Below are 23363 nucleotides of genomic sequence, written 5' to 3'. Positions count from 1 at the left end.
AGCTTCCCCAAAGCCTTTTTTTGCATCCCTAAGAAGTAACTTCCCCTTAGCTTCCTTTGCCTGCTTTAATTTGCTCTTACAGTCCTTCTCACTACATACTTCCCTGTATATACTATAATCAAGATCTGAGTGGGCTGTCAGCCATATAAAATCATTGTAATAGACATGAGTTTACCAGGCACAAGTGCTTTTCGTATTAGAAAACATTTCACATTTTCATTTGCTGGTGATCTGTGTTCTTAGGCAATATAGCATTGGAATTTTCTGAAGTTCATCTTCATATAAACAGATTAAATTGATTACCCCAGCTGAAACTGGAAAAGCTTTTCTCTGAATTCCAGCTGATATGGGCACCTGAAATTCTTGTTTGATTGTTGTTTCCTCTTAGTGTATGGTAAGATCCATTACCTGCAGTCAGTGACTTATTTTCACTTAGTAAGCTTTCTTGCAGACATTCAAAATGATAATGACATCTTTTCTTCAACCCACTGAACTTCTGAGACACTTGGGTTTTCAGTGTTAAGCTTAATCTCAAGTTTTGTTGTAGGATGTTATTTAATTTGGGGTTTACTGTGTTCAGAAGCAGTGTGAATGATCAAATTTTAGCAGATAAACACAACGAGCTATGGACAAAAGTATTCTCCACAGACAGATATAATTGAACACAGTAAACATGTTGCCTCTAAGCATTTAAAGAAAAGTAAGCCTGAGGCAAACACAGCGTTTACATTTTCAGTCTCCATGGTTAGTCTGGTAAATGAAAACTGGATCTTGCAATGTTAAGTCTGGAACTACTGTGATAGTCAGACCTACCTTTATAATAGCAACTTGTTCTAAGAAAGAAACCCTTCATTTCCAAGAGCTCTGAAGTGTTAGGGGTATTTCTGGGTTAAGGCTGCTTTATAAATGCAGTGTTGTAATAATCAGGATGTTTTTAATCCAGGCTGCTTTTACTGCTGTTTTTTGGGGAGGGAAACAGTAACAGTAGAAATAGGTTCTATACAGCATGCTAGTAAATTACTGAGTATGTACAATGTAAATCATAATTAAGCTGCAAGTCCCTACTGGAAGCTAGAGGTTTCTGTGAACTGTTTCATATCGTTTGCATGCTGGGGATGCTGATCTAAATTCTTAGTGTGGTTTGTGTGTGTGTAATTACCTAAACAGTTCTTCTTTGTATTCAGCCATATCAGCTGACATCAGGGTTATTAATTTCTTCCTGGGAAGGCTGTAGTACCAACATAATTGGTCTTTACAAAAGAAAAATAAATTGGGGAAAAAAAATACACCCTGCCCCCCACTTGTGTGCACATACACGGTTTCATCCTACCATAGGCTTTCTTTTGCTATGAGTAAAGGTCTGCAATGTCAGTTCTTACAGTATGGCTCAGTAATATGCCTCTTACCTTTCCAAAGGTCCACTCAATTTAATACTGTGTCTAAATTACGTAATACAATCTTTATAAGCAGGGATTGTGGGGAGAAGAGAGGAGGGAGACTAGGCAAGTATAAGACAAAATCAAGGAGACTGCCTTTTATTTAGTCTATCCTAAGTTGATTTTCTTGTATTGTGGGTAGTTCCTCTTTTTCCCAAACCATGCTACCAGGTACAGAGAGCTGGGAATCCAGGGAGCAGATCTCCTTGAAGACCAAAGGAGGAAAGTGTTCAGTACCTGCCTTAGCCTGTCATTTGTTACTAGATACCTGCTGTACAGTGGAGATGCACTTCCCTTTGTCTCTCTCTTACTGAATGCTTCCCTGGAAAGCTTTCCCTTTTGAACATTGCCACTTTCAACTCCAGTTGAGCTTTGGCCTTCCTTGTTATATCCCTGAATGCCTAGGGAACACTTCTGTGTTCTTCCTTGGTAGTCTGAACCTGCTGCCACCTTCTGTATACTTCCCTTTTGTGTTTGAAGTTCCTCATCCAGCCAAGCTGGCCTCCTCCCGTGCCTGCTTGTACTCTAGCACATCAGAGTTGTTCTGCATCGAGATTGTCCGTGAAGGGTGACCTCCTTCCTCAGTTCCCATTCACTGCAAGACAACCTCCAAGGGATTTTGCCTACTGGAGTTCTGAGTTCAGGTGTCTCTTAGGGATTGAGTTAGACCTTATCGGTAAATGTTACAATTCTGAGTCTCTTCCTAGTGGTTTCAGGCTTAACAGCCAGCTGAGCTCACTCTGTTTGAATTATGGAGTAGGGTAAAAAAAAAAAAAAAAAAAGGGGGGGGGGGGGGAGAGGGGGAGGAGTGTAGCTTTCACCTTTTCATTTTCTGTGAGTGATCAGAGGAAGTCATTTTCTTAGCAGAAGAGGAAAAAAGAGTAAATGATGGTAGAATAATTTGCATTTCTTTTCAGTCTGTTAGCATGCTAAGCAAATCTGATCTGCTGTAAAGCATGCACAGTTCAGTTTTTGAAAAAGATGTGTATTAAAATGTTCCTGAAATTGTATCGTACCCCAAAATTTTAGAAAATTGATCGTAACATGCTTTTGGTTATATTAGACTATTTAGGTAGTAGTTAACGTCTTTATGTATTTTCACAGTTGGAATGCTATGACTAGTGGCTATCCCATTCAGCAAATTTAGGACCTGTACCAAATTTAGGATCTTGTTTGTCATAGTTGCTAAGAAAATTGCTGCATTGCCAATGAAATTGTTTGATTTCAATAGATAAGTGGTAGCCCCTTTTACAGATCATGACAAGTTCCAATAGCAATGTTCTATTAATAATTAAAAAACAGCAACAACCACTCTGCCAAGAAAAAAAAAATCACAGGACAAAGTTATAACTTTTTTTCCTAATAGCACAATTAGGAAAGAAAAAAACAGATGCAAGCATAATTTAAAGGCGAATAACCATATACCTCCTTTATATTATTGTTGAGAGAGTTTCTCTCTACAGATTAGGACATCCACATTTGGTTCCTGCTGTGAATAATGTGCTGGAGAAAAATGTCTCCATTTGGCTATGTTAAGAAAATTTATATTTTTTATATATATATAATGTGCAATATATCTGCACAATCCACGTATTGTTTTTTTTTAAAGTATATAATTAGGTTATGGTGGAAATATGACTTGCCTTTTACCATTTAGCATAATTAGCTCTATACTGACCATCCAAAATTGTCTGGAATTATTGTCAGCATCTCACATGTTTATAGACAATCTACAAGATGAAAATATCTGTAGGCTGATTTTTCCTGTGATGCGATATTTTAAATGGCTTTTCCTGTTTACGGTGTGGTGGGCTTTTTTGCTGTTTTTGTTTCCCTTTTTGTTTGCCTTTTTTCCTTATCTTCATGCTTATATCTTGTCCCAAATATTTTACTGTTTAACAATTTCTGGTTATATCTTGAGATGAGGAAGAACATAGAGAAATAATGTCTTTCAGGAATCAGATGGAGTTGATAGGTTGTGTGTATGATTTTTGTTTTTAATTCTAAAGTATAACAAAAGAGGTCTCAAAAAAGAGGATTTCAGATTGGGATGACTTGAGGATAGAATAGCTCTTTGGGTTTAGGAGCTGGGAAAATACAAAATTGGGCAACTGCCTTACATTTAGGATAGAAATAAGTAAATTTGATAGGTAATTCAGATATATGGCTTACTAATTTCAAATAATACAAGTTATTTTATATAATCTTTAATCTCTTATTTCTGTCTATAGAAATTTCATGGTAATGAAATGAAATCTGTCCTCTAGAAAGTATATTTTCAGTAGGTATTTTTAAGCCTTTAACCATGATGCAGTACATTAAGTGTTTAAACATTCTGGTTTTATTTTTCATTTAGGTTGAAGATTGTAAAAATTTCTTTCAAGTGCAAGCAGTTTTTTATTCAACTTAGGAAGGAATTGGTGAGTACTGTTTTAAATTTGGTCTCGAAAATGAGCAATGAAATTTCTCAATACTGTCTGTATTTGATACTGTGTTGGTTCTTGCCTTTAACTACAATTAGAACTCCATTTTCATCCAATTCCTGGTTATTTTAGTTGTCAAATGGGCCATTACGATGTTTTATAAGACTTGTTTCATTTGGTTTGCCCAAATACTTAGTTTTACATTTGTATGCAGGGAATAATGATTGCTTATATAATGCAAAGGTTGAAAGTAAATCAATACTATATTTAAATTTCAGAAGAAAGCAAGTTAGAATTAAAGGCAATACTTAATGCTGCTTCACTTGTATATCTGCTTGTAAGTGTTTGATTAAAACATGCTGATTTGTATTATTCTGATTCAGTAATACAAGTCGGCTTTATTACTTACATTTAAATGCAAGAGAAGAATGTCTTTGCAGTTTAAAATTACATATGGTAATTGTTTTCTGCATAATTCTCTATTTGTTAGAAGAAAATTGAAGCTTTATATGAAAAATATGTATGTTTTTCTACTTGTGGAGTTTGTTTGCTACCATATGAAGCACCACAGGACCATTGAGCATTTAATTTGGCAAGAAATGGATTGGTGCATGCCTCCAAGAGATAAGAATCTAAAGCCTTACAGACATATCACTGGGGGAAAAATTAATTAAAAATATGGCTATGTGATTAACTCATCAGATTAGTTAGAAGGTTTTGTACAGTTCTTACTTACAGCTGAAAAGATTTGAAGACCTAAAGTGCAGAGTTGCTAACTGGATAAAAAAAGAGGTTCTAGGGAGAAATGCATCCCTCAATGTTATAGGACTGTTCCAGATTCAGAGGCAATATGGTTAAACAACGAAAAGGGAAGGAGGAAACAGCTGTTACATCAGAACAGGCCAATGGCTTGTGACCAGCAAGAGCATTGAAACCAGGAGTTGAACTGAGTAAAAGGAGATCCTTTAGAAGGAGTCCTGGGAGTTTGAAGTTCTTCACAGATGGAACTGCCTAAATACAGACACGCCGTACATTAGCTGCCAGGAAAAGTTTGACACTTGTGCTTGGAGCAGCAGGAGTAGCTATCAGCCCAGAAGTATGGGAACAGGAGTTAGAGGGAATTAAACAAGCGTTTTGGAGAAATTGTGTGGAAAGAAGTGAACTTTGGCTATTACATTAAATAAATGGAAGTATCTCTTGATATAGGCAGAAAAATGGTAATGATGCAGAAAGGGGAAGGGGAGTATTTCATCATGGTGACACAGGATTTTTTTAATACCAGAGAGGAGCTACAGGCAAGTTCCCAAAGGCAAACTGATTTCTGGCAGCCCAATGATCAAATCATGTTTTGATATATAACTTTAATATGTAAAAAATTCTGCATATAATTGGAAGCAATATAAAGATAACTTCCATATCTTGTACTTTCTGTTGCTTTTTAATACCCTGCATATTGCTACTTGCACCAGAATGGGGTTGGTATATGCAACTAATGTCATTTCTCTTCTGAGATATCTTATCTAAGGCAACAAATTAAAAAGTCTCATACTGTTCTTCTTTATGTATCAGATGAAAATTGATGGCAAGAACTTCATTTTCATTCATTCCAAGTCATGAATATCTTAAGATCAAAGCTCAAATTTGGCTTCCAAAGAAGGCATACTTAAACTTTTTAATCACATCTAATATTAAAATTGTTATTTCCAGAGTTAGTTTCCCTGAGTAGACTCTTAGGATAAGATTCATCTCACCTACATTCAGCTTCAGTTAGGTTAAAAGGAACATACTTTCATAATATTTAGCGTACCAAAACTAATCATTAAACTTCCTCTGTAGTAACCAAGATACAGGCAAAGGGTGAAACTTGTTGCATGAATTGGAAGCATGTTTTAGGATGGGTTAAGTTGTTCTCTGGTGGTGTATAGTTGTTTTCCCTTTCACTTCGTTTTTAACAATAAAGGGAGCCTAAATGGCTCCTTTCTGGTAGCAGAAACAAGGTGAAATAAGTCCGATTACACATTTTGTAAGTAAGATATTTCTGGTCTAGTACTTAGAGTGTTTATTTAAAAGCACGGGTTTACAGTATGGCAGTGAAAACACATTTGTGTCATGTTGATGGTATATTTCAAAGTTGTGTGTAAATATAAGATTTTACATCTAAACCATATTTATTCTAATGAAAAGCTGAGATGCTATATAGGATATTAAAATGCAGAACTTGGGAGAAAAAAATTCCAGTGTTTTTTCTACACTGTATGGTTTTTGAGTAGTCTAAAATAGGTATTTTTCAAATACTGCTAATGAGTGTTCAGAGCTTTTAATTGCAATTGTCCTTGAAAGTGCAAGTGCCTTATCTTTTAATCACTTATTACGTTTATTCCCTGACTTGGCATTGCTTACAGGCATCAACATAAGTAAAGAATTATTTGACTACTTCTTAGTAGATTATATCTGTGTTCTAAATAAATCATTTACAGGAAGTGAGATGAAGCAGTTTGATGTCAAAGTGATTTTCCAGTGGTAGTATAATACATTCTTGAATGAAAGGTGGTTGTGTAGTCTGTCAAGTATATAACTGAAGCACGCACACACTGGAGTAGATTTTCTTTTCCATTTTGTTTAGGATTGGGGCAGGATGGGGTGGGGGTGGGAAGTGTTACACGTACAATTTCTTCACCCAGCAGTGGAAGCCCTCTAAGCCGTAACTGCAGTTGCTGTTTTCTACCCTGGGCTTTGCATCACTATATTTTTGCTTATTCAGCCTGTTCCTTACGCTGCTTCTCTTGCACACTTTGAAGCTGTTCAAGAATTATTCAGTATATATTAATTTCTTTAGATGTTTCCTGAAGTTTCTTCAGTGTTAGGTGATTGCACCCTTAGCTGCAGTAATGGCAACAGTCAGCATCAAATTTCTGATGCTGTCCAGCATACTTTAGTAGACTTTATTCTTGACAGCCAAATAAGCTGTTCAGCGTGTTCCTTTGTTCTTTTAGAGCCCAGATATCCACTGATAAATTACTTGAGTCTGTAACAAAACAGCATCATGGGTTTTGTCCCTGACAGAGACCTGGCTTCAGTGTATGAACAAAAATTTCCTTATTATACATCATGTTTGTGAAATTTGTGCCCCACCTGACTTTTAGAAAGAACTTGGGCGAGATTCACAAAGCGATATATGGGTTTATCTGCCAAAAGACATATTTGAACCGAAGTAACACCGGCTTTTGTTAGATGCCGAGCCGATTGTTTCCTAATCCTATCTAAGTTTTTGCCATTGGGTTGAATGAATAGCTGATACTACTGGCACAATCTGTGTTACATTTTAAGCTTTCACAGGACTTTTGTCTACTCTTTGTGGAGGAAGGAATATCTCAACTCTCTGGGGCATCTGCTTATAAAGTGCTAGTCTTTGTTCTCTCGGAGATGGGGGTGGGGAGTTACTGCTTTGTCCTGGGGTATTTCTTTGTTTAGGAAAAGGGAAGGAGACCCACTGGAGAATATTTTTTTTTTCTAATTCACTTTCTCTCCTGAGCAGTAAGAGATCTGCTTTTAAGTCCATACCTCAAATCAAGCAAAGGTGGGTTTGAATGAATGTTGCTACCCAAAGCAAATGTTCAGGGACTAAGCTGCTGTATGCAAGAGGGACAGCAACATCCATGCTGCTTTTATTTATTTATTTATTTTTTTGTCTTCTAATAAAAGGCCTCACAAACATGGTTTAGACTTCACTTTGTGCTTTTCTTTCCAGTGTTTCTTCTTAGATAGTATAGGTAACCTGACACACAGTGTGCATTTTAAAGGTTATGATTTAAATTAATTTACATGGTATTTGCCTCCCCTATGGTTTCACCTGCAGGCCCTGAGCCTCTGATCACCTGTATTGCATCCCAACTGCTTCCCTGTTCCCCCCCTGAGCAAGGTAACTGGTTTCCTCTCTCTAATAGGAACCACGGGCACAATTAGTGAGGTAGTTATTTCAGATGAGAATCCAACTGTGACTCCCTGAGGTAGTCTTCTAACACTGTCTCAACAGACCTACAACCCTGAAATATCTCTGACATCTCACAGAGCAGTCGGCATCTTCCCTGAGCCTCGCACTATAATGCAGCCCCTAAGAATGTTTTTATAACCCGTGTGTTATTTTAATGCTTTTGGCTGAATTACCAACATTAACAAACGTGGTCCTGGGACCTTGTTCTGAGCCCAAATTGATCCAGGCCTATTGTTCTTCAGGGAAAACCAGGGTAATCTGCTCTAAGCCCTGCTACCAGTCAGCAGAAGAACTGGGGCCTGCACCCTAGCAGCATCAGCAAAGATAAGTTTCAAGTGCCCAACTTACAGAGAACCTGCAAGGGCAGAGAGGAACAGCATTGGTGCGCTTAGAGACCCGTATCTTATATTCTTCTGTACCCTAAAGATTGATTCCTGGCTGTAGCTGAAATAAAGGGCAGGGTCTCAGAATCCTTTCTCTCTGCACTGCAATGAAAGCTTTAGAAGCTATGAATAGAACTATTGTTAAGGTACCTTTAAAGCTCTAACACGCCAAGTTCCTGTGAAAGTGCTGTTTCGCATTACAATTAAGCTGATCTAGCTGCAGCTCCTTCTCATCATGCTTACCAGTTCCTCCTTCATGCTTCATGTCTGATGTGGTGATCAGATGGTGACATGAGAACTAGATCAGCTCATTCTCTGGAATATAAACTAGGGAGAACAGCAGGATTTTTTTTCCCCAACCCATAATTATAGTGCTTTAAGAGTGACATGAAAAATGCACGGTCATCAGTTCACATAACTTGTCAAACTCTCTTTTCCAAGAATGTAAAAAGCTGACAGAGCACTAGAATTTGCTATGTCATGAGAACTTTCTGTTGGGATCTGAAATCTTAGCTGGTTCATCCTTTGGATCTTGACGATGCAAGCCATAATTTATATAAAGATACTGTCTTGTAGGATAGAAATGTATTTTGCTTATAATGTTGGTATATATTTTGATTTTGGGGAAAGCCTTTTTTAACTGTACAGATCATGGACTTAATCTCTGCTATTTTGTTCATGACTTAATTTTGAAATACTTCTGTTAGCATGCCTAGAAAATACGGGGGATGGTGATATGTGGAAATTAGGAAGAACTGTAGATAATTCTTGTGAACTGATGTACATGATCAGTTTTTAGTTTATTGCCTATAATTTATTGAATTTCATCAGTAGATATTTAGAATTTGCTGTTTACTTTTAAAATCCGGTTTATTCTTTACACTAAATTCATTGTGTGACAGAAAGCACAGTGTATTTCTTAGCCATTAGTCCTGCTGACTTCCCAGATACAACACTGCTTGAACAGTGTTGGGTCTGTGCCCCAGTATCTCTGCAAATCTGAAAGTGAGCAGTCCAGCAAAAATTAAAGTTAGCAAAGGGGTTTACTGCAAACTAAAAGCAATGAAAGTATGCTAAATATTGCAGAAGATTTAGTAATGTGAAAAGAAAGCAGTGTGCTGATGTTTTCTGGCCTATAAAGTTTGTAATCAAGCTCCCTCAACAGGCAGAATGGCTGAGCTTGCTTTGCAACTTTGCTTGTCTTTTCTTTAGTAGGAACCCAATTTACTAATTTATTAATTGTTCTTGAGAATTAAATTCTTAATCTCAACTGTAGAAATCTTGAAGTGTTGCCTTTGAGTTCTCTGGTCACAGGAATTTATTGATGCAGTTTGGGTCCTGCCTTTTGAAACTGTTTCATCCCATCTAGACTTGTTTCAATACTAAACAGTATGTTAATCTTCGGACAGGCTCATTTAAAAAAAAAAAAAAGAAAATAAAATGGCTACAGACTTAAAAATGCCTTTAAAGAAAACTCTTAAGAGCCTTCCCCCCCTCCTTTTTTTAAAAAAAGAGCTTATAATATATAAAGTTAATGTAAAATTAGAGAACCTCTTCAAAAATAATATATTTTTAAATGCAAATTGTGTTTATTTCAAATGTAACTGTGAATAATTATCTGAAACCCTTTTTTTTTTTTTTCCCACTTCTAGCATGAATCTAGAGAAACATTACTGGGTTTCAATATGGTGAACTACCGAGCGTGTAAGAATTTATGGAAAGCTTGTGTTGAACATCACACGTTCTTCCGTTTGGACAGACCGCTCCCCCCTCAGAAGAACTTTTTTGCACATTATTTCACTTTGGGTTCAAAGTTCCGGTACTGGTAAGTGCTGGTTTGTTTGAAATATATGGGAAAACATAAAAGAACAGGTGACTCATAAATAAACATAGGGAATTACCTAGAATTTAGGTTAAACAGTGTCATCATTCAAATGGCTTTTGAATCCTGCAACTGTTCCTCTCACTTCTTGGCATGAGTCAGTAATTTTCTGAAATAATTTGAAAATACAATAATTATATTAGCAGTTGTTATCAAGCTAATACTTTGTAGCTGTCTCACAGGCTGCATTTCTTTGCCTGCCTACCTGCTGGGTTATGTTTATCTTTTTTTTTTTCTTTCTAAAAAAATGTTGTTTCAGAACTTCAAAGTGTTTGGCCTGGTGTTTTTGAAAGCTGATGGATCTCAGATCCTGCATGCAGCAACAGCAACAAAACAGACCTAAATAAAGATCAAATAAAAATCAGTGAAGTGAAGCTTGTACAAGTAAAGCCCACTTAAGCAAGATGCATACAAATAAGCAACTAGATGAAGACAAAAGACATGTATGCTCTGCACCAAAAGCAGAAGTTTAGAAAATAAGGGTGGAATGAAATCCGTAATTTTTAAGGATGAAATTGATATAATAGGCAAAAAGCATGGAGGTACGAAGAATGACAGAGGCATAACTATAATTCCCAAATATGATTTGTATTGTAATGCCAGTGAATGGTATGGTTTTTCAAAATGTTTTATATTTTAAAAGAAAAAAAACAAGCTAAGTAAAGTAACTGGGTTAACTGTCTCTGCAAGTAAGGCAGAATGCCTATGGTTTAAATTGTGCCTAAACTAGGGAATAATGGAGCTACTACTAATCAGCTGTCTAGAATGGCAACAGTGTCTGTGACGTACAAAGGGAGATGATGAAAAGCTAGGAAGCACAATAATGGGCTATTTCTGTTACACTTGTGAATTGCATAAATGTATAAAAAGGAAAGTAATTGAGAGGCTAAATTTTATACCATCTGTTTCTTTGACCAGCGTTCACAGCATCCATTTGAGAAACAGCATTCTGTGATCCTGAACTGTATTTGAGACTTGTTTCAGTGTTACTGTCATGAATCTGGGGGAGCTTTTTCATTTCTGTAAAGATTCTGAATTTGAATCATCATGGTTGCTGCAGCAGAATAGCTCTTTGATGATGACATTCAACTTATGTTAATGTAAGATGAAAAGGGAAACTGTATAAAAATGAGGAAGGTCATTAAAGTTAATGAAGCAGCCAAAAGGCTAGAATTTCTGCACGTAGTTTGAGAGCTTGTTTAGAGACGGCATAATAGTAGTAACATTGCACACAAGGAGAGGTTAAGGGCACGGGGCTTGTTTAATCTGTTGAAGAGGAAGCTAAGGGAGGCTTTAGTAATAAGCCTAGAGCTAATTCAAGGTCAGTTTCAGAAATGATGGAACCAAACCTGTGCTGGTGATACAACAAGGACGTTACACATTTGCCTTGAAGATTCAAATTGGACGCATTTGTTTGTTTGTTATATTTTTTTTTTTTTTTTATTTTTGCTGGTTGAGTAGTTCATTACTGGAACAAGTTACCCAGAGAGGTTGTGGAAACTCTGTTTTTGGAAACTTTCAAAACTCGGCTAGACAAAAACCATGGCCAGACAAGATTTAGTGTTAGCAGGAGGTTAGACTAGAGCCTCCTAGCCAGCATTTCTGTAATTAAAATGAACTAATAAAATTCTGAACTGCCAGGGCTAGACAGAGTTATCTCCACTTCTGAAAGAAATCAGGGGTATGAAATTGTTGAACTATTAAATATTTTATGTAATTAGTTATTGGACTAAAAGGTTCTAACGCAGCAAATTTTAAAGCAAGTTCTAAAAAACAACAAAAACCCAACAAACTTCCAGGAGGGATCAAAAAGACTACTGATGAGAAAATCTGACTCCTGTACACTGTCCTTGTATTGTCACAGTGGCACTCACTGTGTTCCTTACCAACACCTAGTTGATGAAGTTAAGCTGCCAAACAGAGCATGGAGCTTTCTTGTATATTAGCAACTGATTTAAAGAGGTGGGAAACAACAATTAGGTCCAATTTTCATAACGAAGGGAAGTTCCCAGTCATACGTGGTTTTGTAGTAAAAAGCTAAGATGACTAGAGAAAGATTCTTTGGTATGTCACAGTGAAGAATGAGTAGGCAATAAAACGGCAGCTAAAGTTGAACGTCCAAAAAATGCAAAATAACGTATATAGGGAGAGAGAGGAGGAACGTCAATTATATAAATAAGCTATTTCTGTCTTGAAGCTTTGTGTGTAGTTCTCTGAAAACATTGAATGAATTATTAGTAGGAGGCAGTGCAAATACAGTGTTAGATTTCTTGGAAAGGAAAAAAAAAGCTACAGCAAAAAAGGTTTGTGTTTTGTTACTGTTGTATTTTGTTTTGTAATTCTGTTTAAGTAGAATTTCCCATGCTTCAGTTGTTCCCACTACCTCTTGTCCTGAAAAGAGTGTGTTTGTTGTCTTTACTCCCCCAGTACTCGTTTATTTACACAAGTTGATTTGATTCTTCTGAGCTTTCTCTTCTTGAGGTTGAACAGCCTGTTCTCTTAGCCTCACCATGCATCAGATGCTCCAGACCTTTAAATGCCTTCGTGACCCCATTGCTTGACTCACTCCAGTATGTCTGTGTGTCTCTTGTCCCGGGGAGCCCAGAAGCGGACACATCTCTCCAGATGTGGTCTCACCAGTGTGGAGTAAACCCGCTTTCCAGCCAGTTGGCCCCTGGTCTGTTGCAGGGGTCGTTCCTTGCCAGGTGCAGGTCATTGCATTTCTCTCTACTGAATTTCATGAGGTTCCTGTTGGCCCATTTCTCCATCCTTTACACGTTCATTAGGTGGATTCTGAAATTCTTTCCAAAGTATGTTGTGGAGCCTAGAAAACTAAATGAATTCCAAAAAGCACATAGAAAACAGATGGAAGGTCTTGCTCCCAATCACAACACAGACCAACCAGTATCAGACTTGGAAGGTCCCCTGTCTGGACTGGAGTATATATGGAGAGATATATGAAGCTGGAGTATATATGGGGAGAGAAATCTTTTGTTTGACTCGTTCTTTACACTCTTTCCCTAAAAACAGCTGCTACTGGGCATTGCCTTGGGTAGAGGGATATTTCTACCTAGCTCCGGTTTCTAATTCTGGCTTTTATATCTGGTGTACAAGATTCAAACCTAAAGTGCTTACCATCTGATTTCCTAATTATATTGTATTTAATGCTGTATTGGGTCTGTAATGTGGATATGAAAAAGACTAATTATTCTTTGATGTCATATCAATGTAAATGTCCCTTTAACGGACAGAGAAGAGCAGCGATGTAATTTTGCTATCCTTTTAGGTTGTGTATATGCATTCTCTGGCTGTGTCATGATATGAAGTAATAAAGGAGAAAGTGGTTACAAGGAGAGTTTTTGCTGGACCCTAGACACCAATGCTTAACTTCTGATAGACGCTAACACTGCATTGTTTTCCAGAACAAATTACGAAATATGAGGGATTTGACACAGAACATCTGGTCTTAAATGAAGAGTCAGCAAGTTCCAAGTTCTTAGTTTGTATTTGATAAATTGTGTAGCAGAATAGAATCCTGATGTGCTTATCTAATTTCTTAATGATATTTTGCTAAACTAAGTAGCAACTAAGTTTTTGACAATTCAGGGAAGAGTTTAGGAGAAGTACAGAGGAGATGCCATTACTTTTCATTGTGGCTATGACAGGAAAGATTATAGTCTGGAGTGTTATCCAAAAGATATAAGCAGAACTTGCTTGTTGCCTTGGATAGAAGAAGGATGAAAAGAGAAGGCTTTGTTATGCCTAATGTTAATTGGTCTTTGTTACAGCTACACTCTAATGTGAAAGAAGACTTATACTTACCCAACTGTTGTCTAAACTGGGACTGTATTGATGTTAGTGTGATTGCTTGAGCATGACTGGAAGTAGAATTTAGGACTTTTTGTTGAGATGGTTCAGTTTTAAGCAGGAAAATGTTATCCTAACTTGGTGGCATGTAATATTTCTTGTTTTGTTTTCTAGTGGGAGAACAGAGGTCCAGTCTGTACAGTATGGTAAAGAAAGAGCAAACAAAGACAGAGTATTCGCAAGGTAAGCAATTAACATTGGATCAGTACTGGATCAGTAAATCTTCTGTTTATACCTTCTAAGATGTTATGGTGTCATTGTTTGCTGGTTTAAAACACGTAAAATAGAGTAACCTTTATTCACTGTTGCTGGTGGCAAGACTTAACGATCAAAGAGGTTAACGTTGATGTGGGAGGATGTCTTTGGGACAGACAAGTGGAAGGGAATCTCGTGTCAAGACAATCAGTAAGAGTATTCTTTAATATTTCCTAATTTTATGTATTTTCAGAGAAAATGAGAATGGCCTTCCATCTGAGTAGTTTGTAGTTATGTCTATTAGCCCTTTTTATACTGTCTTTATTGCAAAGAATGATTTTAACTGTTCTATTAAAACATTGAGTTAGTGGGTATGTTTCATCCCTGGTATTTCAACCTCTAACACAGTACTTGCATACTTCCTTTAGAAGAAGTTGTGGTGGATGTCTGTCTCGATGAGAACAGTTTTATCACTGTAGTCCCAATAAGGTACTTTAGGATGAAAATTTAGACTGAGTGCACTGCTTCTGAAGCTGTCACAGAGTAGCTGGCTAACCACAGAAGCTGTTGTTTGTGTGTTTCAGGTTCCAGAGGGGATTAGGAGAAAGCAGTTGAGACATAGATTTAGTTATTCATTCAAAAATTAGGATGCAGTGTTCAAAGACAGAAGTGTTGCTGCATCTGTTTGGCAATAGACTCTGATCATTAATATAAAGAATCCTTATGAGCAGGGAGCATCCTCTGTGTGTGCTTTTTATCTGCTTACGCTTTTACTGAGCGGGGGAATGTCTTTTAACATAGTTACCCTCTAAGGAACTCAAGTTTATGCTCACAGACTTTAAGTATCAAGCTCAGCAGTCTTTCTGAAGTATTTGCAAATACTGTTTTTCAGAGCATTGATAGATTCTGCCTCAACCCTCCACCCCGTCCCTCCCAAAGAAGCAACAAATCACCCTCCTCTATCAGAATTCCTCCCCCCCCCCCCCCCCATTTGAGGGACCATTTCTGCCCTATTTCAAATGTTCTCCGCATGATGATAGTGGAATTGTGAAACAACATCAGTAAAATTTATTTTCTTGTGGTTATTCTTGGAAATGATTAAGTAGTTATTAGATAACTAAAATTGAATCTTTAGCTTGCTTGAATATACTTTTGCTGATGCCCTGCCCCCAGCATTTTTTATTTTCCACTTTTTTGTGGTATTTCTTAAATCTACTTCTTTTTTTTTTTTCTGTTTTCCTCCTTCTCTCTTCCTTCCTCCATCCCCTCCCTCACTCCTTTCTCCCTTTGCAATATAACCTGGGTTTTTAGCTGGACACAATACAGATGCCCAGCTCCATATTAGAAGGATTTTTGTGCAGAAGTACTGTGACATGGTCATTCAACAGGTCAATTTTCTAAGACCAATTTGTTCTGTGTGCTCTAGACTTTTTTTAAAATCTAATTTACTCAGGGGGTCTGGTTAGATTTTTGATTGGGGTGACTTTATTACTCAGAAGACACAACATGGTATCAGTTAAGCTTTCTCATATTTATTTAAAAGATGGTTATGAATCAGCTAAAAGCTATGTATTTCACGTTTCACTCTGAACTTGGCAATTTCCCACAAATAAGTGAGAGGGAGGAGGGCCGGTACTTGGTTTTGAGGAACATATGCTTCATTTTAGAAACTCTATTTCAGTAGATGGCACTCTTCCCTTTGAGTCTAACCAGAGCAAGTGTTGTTGGGGTCATTTGTCTTTTGTAATATATGCTCTGGATAAAATTGAAACCCGTGGCTAGAATTGCTTTGATGTTTCCTTAAGTCTTTTCTGCTTTTTTTAGTTAATAAAATACTTGACTCTTCTGTCCTCTGTAATTGCATTTTCTTCTGTTTCTGTTAGACAGAGCAATACAGCATTCATCTTCAATTACCTTTCAAGTTATTTAGTAATGTTGATGACTGATAAACATCTGATTCACACATACATATGTCACAGAGTAGACTGAATTTAATGGTGTATTGTAACAAATACACCTTGAAAAGCTTTTAATAGATCATCTGCTTCTCCTCTTGTCCTCTCCAGCACAGTGTGCAATTCATGCATTTGCAATTTTAAAGATTTGTTGTATTTTAAAGGGTGAAAAAAACATGAAATGGATGTCATTTGTCAAACAACGTGTGCTTCAAGGAGCTTAATCTAAAAACATTGTCTTTAATTCCTTGTCTATTAAACATCTGCATTTCAAGATGAAATACTGAACAGATATTAGCCCTTTTTGTATTCATGCAGAAGCTAAATTTTGCTTTTTAAGGTTTTCCAAGTATGGCGTGGGTTTTGTTCCTGGAACCTTCCTTTCTCTTTCTGAGTGTGTTTTTCTCAGACAAAGTAATTATGTCCTTGAACAGCTTTTTAACCTTTCAAGCGACAGTCTTGTTTCAGTTGGCTCATCTTTTGAAAGTTGTTATAGGTGTCATTTGCTTTTTGTTATGAAAGTACAAGTATGCTAACTTTGTACTCAGGACTTTCAGGATGGAAGTGGCCTCTTAAAAAATTGAATATTTACTGTTGCTTTTATTAGTACCACATCAGAAGATTTATTCAAGATCAGTTACAATCTGCAGGAAAACTACTTATTTTCAGTGACAGTTTTAAAAGAAAAAAAAAATAGGATTTTTTTTTTAAAGCTGTACAGATTTACCCTTTATTTTCCCATTCACATTTAAATAGAAGTTGCTTTATTTGAGCTAATACTGAGCTAATAAGGAAACTTTTAAATCCTTTCATCGTAGGAAAATGATACTTTTAGTTAAATTGAGATCTTATTTGAATTATCAATTTATTCTGATATGGGAAATGGATACTGCCACAAGTGATGTTCACCCAGCTTTCACATGTCAAATAGAACATAGATACAGAACACAAGGCATGGAAAAAATTACAGTAACATACAATAAAATAACATCCATTTTAATAAAGCAGGTGGCTTAAACCCACAGTTGTCAGGCCTAGCTCTTTGTCCTCAGGATTTTAATATAAAATTAGCTGAAGTTGTATTCATGACTTTTTTTTTTAAATCATAAAAATGTTTTAAAATTAATTTTAAAAATGGGCCTATTACTGTAAAGGAAGTAGTCTAATAAATTTGATGAATACCTTTTGTGGATGCTGCTTTGTAATTTCATGCAGCACTAACTGCAGCATTTAGAAGACTGTTGTTGCGGTTGTTTAGATTTTTTTTCATCTTCGTTATAGCTATTCTCTTGGCCTCATTTGTTGCAGGATATTTACAAACCATAAAAATCTGTGAGAATTCCCTGGAGCATAATAAGGGACTGAACTTTTTCACTTCTATTATCTTTCAAGTCATGAATTGTGAGATTTCTTAAAGAACATTGCTTTCTCTTGCAAAATATTCTAATTCTGTTCAGTTCTGATGGTATATACTGGATCTGAGAGAAGGTTGTTTATACATATCATATGATAGTGTGTGGTTATTTCAGTCATTTGTATTTCTAAGCTGTCTATCATGAGGTTACAATCTCTGTTTCCAGAAATCCAGTCTATTTGTTTCAACCATACATTTACTCAGGTCATTTAAATTCTTCTGCTCTAAACTGTACATGTCATTTTGTGGTATATCTGCAGACTCGTGTATAATTTCAGTTTCTTTGTTTGAATCAGTAGTCACCAGTTTTGCTAAATTCATTCCCTTTGCTCCTTGTCAACATACAAAGTAAGGCTGTGGCTTCAGGTTATATTTCTTTTGGGGACAGAAACGATTTAAAAGATTTCCTCCTGTATCCCCAAACAATTTTGTCTCTGCCAACTTGTGAGGATTTAGCATTTTAGCTGTGGGACCTCAAAACAAATTCTTTGAAACCTTTTATGTACTATAGCTGAGTCAATACCACTGGTGTTACGCTTTTTTTGGTTGTTATATAATTTTATCCCTGCTTCTAGTTTTTTATATTTGGTATGGCATCACAGCTGCTAAGACTGTTCTTGGTTTTTGGGAGCATGTAAAGTTTTTTGTCTCTGGCCCTACTCAGATGTGATTTCTTCCAATTTTTTTTTTAGGAATGTTTCTGCAGATAAGCCAAAAATAACATTAAATTTGAAAACAGTTTACTCAGCAGTGCCGTGTGGTGGGGTGCAGTAGAAGTATCCAGAACAAGCAGACAAATGCAGAATTCAGAATTTCAAAGTTTACCAAAGCATTTCAAAATTTTTTTGTGCTTACTCTCCTCCTCCCATCTGAAATACGTCACGTGAAAGTTAAGAGTATTGTCAGAAATTAATAGCAGAGAATAAGTGTGCAGGAATATTTCATGATGCATCTTAAATTTTAATTAAACATCAAAACTTATTGTTAGATTTCTATGTGTTGGAAAGAGAACCAGTATCAAAAAGCCACAGCACTGAGAAGTTCAGCGCTGCGTGTGGTTATTTTTTCTTTGAAATTTCTGCAAAGACAGGAAATGGAGGCAACAAACATGAGTGGGTGGGACTCTGAGGTTAGAGCTGTTAATAAAATAATTGAAACGAACCTTTGCTGATAAACTCTGCAGTTGTTTATCATGGTAGTGGTATAATTTCTGAAAGATCAGACCATATCCACAGTAAAAGGTGAGTTTTCCTAACATTGGATTATTTAAATAAGGAAGGAGGTGCTGCTTTTCTTATTTTTAAGGTTGTACTAATTTGTTGCATAGTTTGAGGAAGTTTCTCAAAATGTAGTTAAACTGATTCAAGATACGATGGGGTGAGTTGGTTTTGAAGCACTCATAAATGATATTTTTTGAAGAAAAAAAAATGTTTTTTTTCCCTGTGCCCATATTTTTGTGTCTCTTCATAATTTATTTTCTGTTTATACAGGCAAGAAAATTCCCCTTTTGCTGCTACTGTGCATTTAAAACAAAACAAAACTTTCCTGTATCCACCTGTTGATTTATTTAATTATTTTTCACTGAAGGTGAAGATAGTTCAGTAGGTGTCTTTACATGTCTGTCAGTACTGTATCGTCACTCCCGTGTTCACCTAATTTACCCCTGGTTATACTGTGTTCATCTGCATTTCCCCCCCAGCTAGTTTTCTAGTCAGTAGAATTTACCTCATGGCAGAGCTGGCTTCTGGTGCTGATCTGCTGGCTGCAAACTTAGTGTCAGCAAAGTCTAGCTAATGATTGCCTTTGGTTAATAAAAGAATAATGAGCCGGTAACATTAGATATGTATTTCAGTTCTGCTGGTTTCTTTTTATTGTACCCGTTCAGAACTGTTTGAATTTGCTACGTGAATAAAAATCTCTAAAGAGGTCTGAGTTGCTCATATTTGAAGCAAATTATGTAAATGAGAATAGTGGTTTAATTGACTTGATATCAAGCTAATTATTTCTGAATCAAATTAATACTACTTAAATACAGTGATCCATTCAAAGAAGCTGGATGTCTTATTTCTCAGGAAATAAACAGCTGCTATATTGTCTGCTTTCAGTTATCGATACACTGCTAGATTTTTTTCAGGTGGATTAAGACCTGAAGGAATAGGATTTAGAACAGCCCATCTTGCTCAACTCTCTGAATTTTTTCAGCTGCTATTTAGTAAATCTTTAGAACAGCAAAACAGCATGCAACGCATGTTCAGAACTTCATCAGGACATAGGGAGGGAATAAATACAACAAAAAAAGTTAAAAACCCCTCACACCCAGATCACCACTGCTTTAGTACCAAGCAATAAGACATGCATGTTCCTGTATGTGCAGATAGATTACTCAACATGACGTTTGCTTTTTGTTTTCTAATAAAACTAATACTGAGGATGGTCTACTTAAGGTGGTGGCTTGTATTTAATTGAATTTCTGTGAGAAGCAAAAATGTATTTGTAGCTGAAGTTCTCGTTTTCAGAAGGATGTAATTTGTGTGTCAGTAGTTCCTTATTTTCTCAAAGTTCCTTCTTTCTGGGTTTGCACTTTCAGTAAATCTGTAAGGTGATAATGATAAGATGAAAATAAAGAACAGTTACCAGGAGTTTAGGGCACAGCAAAGGCAGAAGTTTTGTGATGTGGTTGTATGGAGCTGGGGAAGGAAATGGAGGAGAGCATTATGCTGGTACAGTAATATGTTGTCACCTTTTTCTCCAAAGTTGGAGAATAAAGAAGAGTGTAGTGATAAAATATAATGTCAAATGGGAACTAAATGATTGTGACTGAAATTGAGGTATCATGGGGGACACCAATATCACTGGAGTTGGCTAATAATAGGGGAGAAATTGAACTATGTAGCATCATCAGAGTAGTAGAGGTGAAGTAAAAACTCATTAACACAAAATACAAGGACATGTATTTAAGGGTGATTAGAAAGAATTTTTGTTGTTGGCTGAAAAATCTTCGGTTAAAAACAATAAAAAGCTGAAGTCTGGATATGTTTAGGTGCAGGATGGATGAACAAGCCCATGTGATGCCACTTAGAGAAAGGCAACCACAAGCCTTGGATGATTCATTTGACACTGTCCATTATTAGAGGGAAAAATAGTAGTTCATTAGATATTTAAAGGATGGTTTCATCTGTGCTTGAGAAATATGAGAAAGAAACAGCAGAAGAGTTGAGTATGTATCCTGGTATGACTGGAGGATGAAAAGAAAAAATTTCCTCAATATCAAGAAATGGCAACAAATAAGAAGTGATTCCTTTCTTACAAGAAACGATGGGGATAATGACCTCAACCTGAAGGATGTTTCTGGCACAAAACTGAATGGAACCCGAAAGTAGCCCACTACGAAGATTAAATAAGATGATTGCATCTCGTTTATTGGTGTCAAGACAAGTTCTGAAAGAAAGCGTGTGTCACCTTGAAGGAAAAACCCTCATGAGCAGACAAAGCCCAGCAGTTTGGTTGCCGTGTTCCTTATTGCCCTGCTTTCAGTTCTTCAAAGTCTTTGGGAGTTTTTTTGGACAGATGTTCCCACAGTTTTATTTTCCTGAGACGGCTGAACAGTTCTGTTACTTAGCGTTTTTTTCTTTTTTTTTTTTTTAGTTTGTACCTCTTGAATATTCTGTTTTAGTCAGATTCTCTCTGAGGCATTAGAAATGCCTGGTGAAGTTTTTAATAGGTTCTTTTTCTACCGTGTCTGCCTTTGTACCAGCCAACAGTATTTCACGACTGTATTTCACTGATGTTCTCATACAAAGTACAGAAAATGGAGTACAGTATATTGAGAAGATGCAACACAGCACGTCACTACAGTTTTGCATTATTACATTTCTGTTTCCATATGATTTGGTTTCCTTTGATAGAATATCTAGAGTTTTGTTGTAGTTAATTTTATGTAATATTGTTCTGACCTCTTATACTTTCTGGTCAATTATTTTACTTTCTTCTTCTAGATCCCCCAGTAAACCCTTAGCACGGAAATTGATGAGTGGGATGGACTGGGAAGTAGTGAGTAGGAACTCACTGTCTGATGATAGGTTAGAAACCCAGAGCCTACCATCAAGGTCTCCACCTGGAACCCCAAATCAGTAAGTAGCATTGAATCTCTCCCTATAAGTGACTGCTTCTAATGACAGGGACCTACTTGTGTAATAAAAGGACTAGTGGTTTATATATACAAATTATACAAATAACTTGACAAAATTATGTGCTGATTAGGTCTCTGGAACATTTAACTCCACATGAGAACCTGTTCAGGGGTGAATTATAGATACTTTTCACTCAACCTCTTTTCAACTCAAAGATGTAGCATGCTACCCTAAATTTGAGCTTGATTTCTCTCAAACACGGTTAAAATTAAATTATTCAATTGGCTAAGAAAAAATAATGATATCTGTGTGATATTTCAGAAATAATTAGTTCTGGATACTTTTGCTTATTAAAACTTTGAGGAAAATTACTTGATCAGAAATCCTTGCAGATTTATTTCCCTCAGTGTTTCTGCATTTATTCCCTTCAAAGCTTGCTTTTCACGTGTTAGAGCTGTGTTTTATGTTAGTTATACTAGTTAGGGGAAAACAATTTCTGATTTCTTTTGGAAAATAACCACCTTTCTCTTTCAGTGTGCTGAAACTGGCTTAAGAATCTGCATTATCCAATTTTGTATTACTTAAGCAAGATTTTAAGATTCATTGGCATTGCAGTAGATTATTCAAAAGAAGGTTGTTACAAATATCTGCAGCAATTTTAAAATTACTTTTAAAATTATATAATAAAGATGCTTATAGTATAACATACCTTAATCATTCATGGTTCAAGGCATTTTAAGAATACATGCATATGTCACAATTCTAGTTTTCAGATGGGAAAATGTTGGGTCACAGAAAGGAAATGACTCTCAGTATAATGCTTATGATTCTTCTAGGAGAAGATGTTGGGGATAAAATGTTCATCTTAATGGACGTTAAGGTTCTTCCATGAACAAACAGGATTTTTATTCTTAGGGATTCATTTTACTTCTCATTGAGTGGACTGTCAGTTTAGTAGCCTTTTCATTGAAAGCATTATCTTTCAGGCTTCTCTAAAAATACAAAAAATAGCCATTTAGTGTTTTTGGAAGTGTGCAAAAAATATTTTCGTAAAGAAAGTTATGAAACATAGCACGTCTATCTGACAATTGTTTCAGTGATTTTTTGAAACCTGAAATTATTTCATAGAACTATGTATGTGAACATATGCTTTCACTGAGAGGAAAAAGTGTTTTTCTAGCATTCTTTCGTAGTGGTGTAAGAAACGTAGGTTAATAATGAAATTCTTTTCACATTGCATTGCTATGCTTTCCCTTTTAGTCGAAACTCTGCCTTCACTCAAGAAGGAGCCCGGTTACGACCCTCATCAGTTGGACATTTAGTGGACCATGTGGTTCACACTTCGCCAAGTGAAGTATTTGTGAACCACCGATCTCCATCTTCCACCCAGGCTAACAGCATAATACTGGAATCATCACCGTAAGTTTTGTTGATTTGTTACTGTGTGGTAGCATACAGGGCTACTGAGGATAACAAGTCAGAAATCTGTGCCACAGAGAATATAGTTTTAAATGTTTGGGTTGGGGAGAGCTAGAAAATCTAATAAAAAGGTAGCCATTGCTCAGGGGCTATTAGTGTAAGACTTAGTAAAAATTAAGTTATACAGGAGTGAAGACCTACATGTATATCTGAGGTGTTCCTAGTACAGGATTGCCATGCCTTTCCCCTTGCCCAATGTAAATGTGGG

The 23363-nt window shown here is 36.4% G+C and overlaps 1 protein-coding gene across 3 annotated transcripts in view; it reads left to right on the top strand.

Annotated features, from left to right (window-relative positions):
* Nucleotides 1-23363, top strand: part of PTPN4 (protein tyrosine phosphatase non-receptor type 4) — a 106833-nt gene that overhangs the window by 60671 nt on the left and 22799 nt on the right. For all 3 annotated transcript variants that reach the window (XM_032190175.1, XM_032190172.1, XM_032190173.1), the window contains 5 exons: nucleotides 3793-3856; nucleotides 9886-10058; nucleotides 14097-14165; nucleotides 21542-21676; nucleotides 22937-23095. In XM_032190175.1, coding sequence (XP_032046066.1) covers nucleotides 3793-3856; nucleotides 9886-10058; nucleotides 14097-14165; nucleotides 21542-21676; nucleotides 22937-23095 — 600 coding nt within the window. The remainder of the gene's footprint in view (nucleotides 1-3792; nucleotides 3857-9885; nucleotides 10059-14096; nucleotides 14166-21541; nucleotides 21677-22936; nucleotides 23096-23363) is intronic.

Source organism: Aythya fuligula, chromosome 6, assembly GCF_009819795.1.
Source record: "Aythya fuligula isolate bAytFul2 chromosome 6, bAytFul2.pri, whole genome shotgun sequence".
Taxonomy (NCBI): domain Eukaryota; kingdom Metazoa; phylum Chordata; class Aves; order Anseriformes; family Anatidae; genus Aythya; species Aythya fuligula.
The sequence above is the reverse complement of the archived record's forward strand: the minus strand, read 5'-3'. Positions and strand labels throughout refer to the sequence as shown.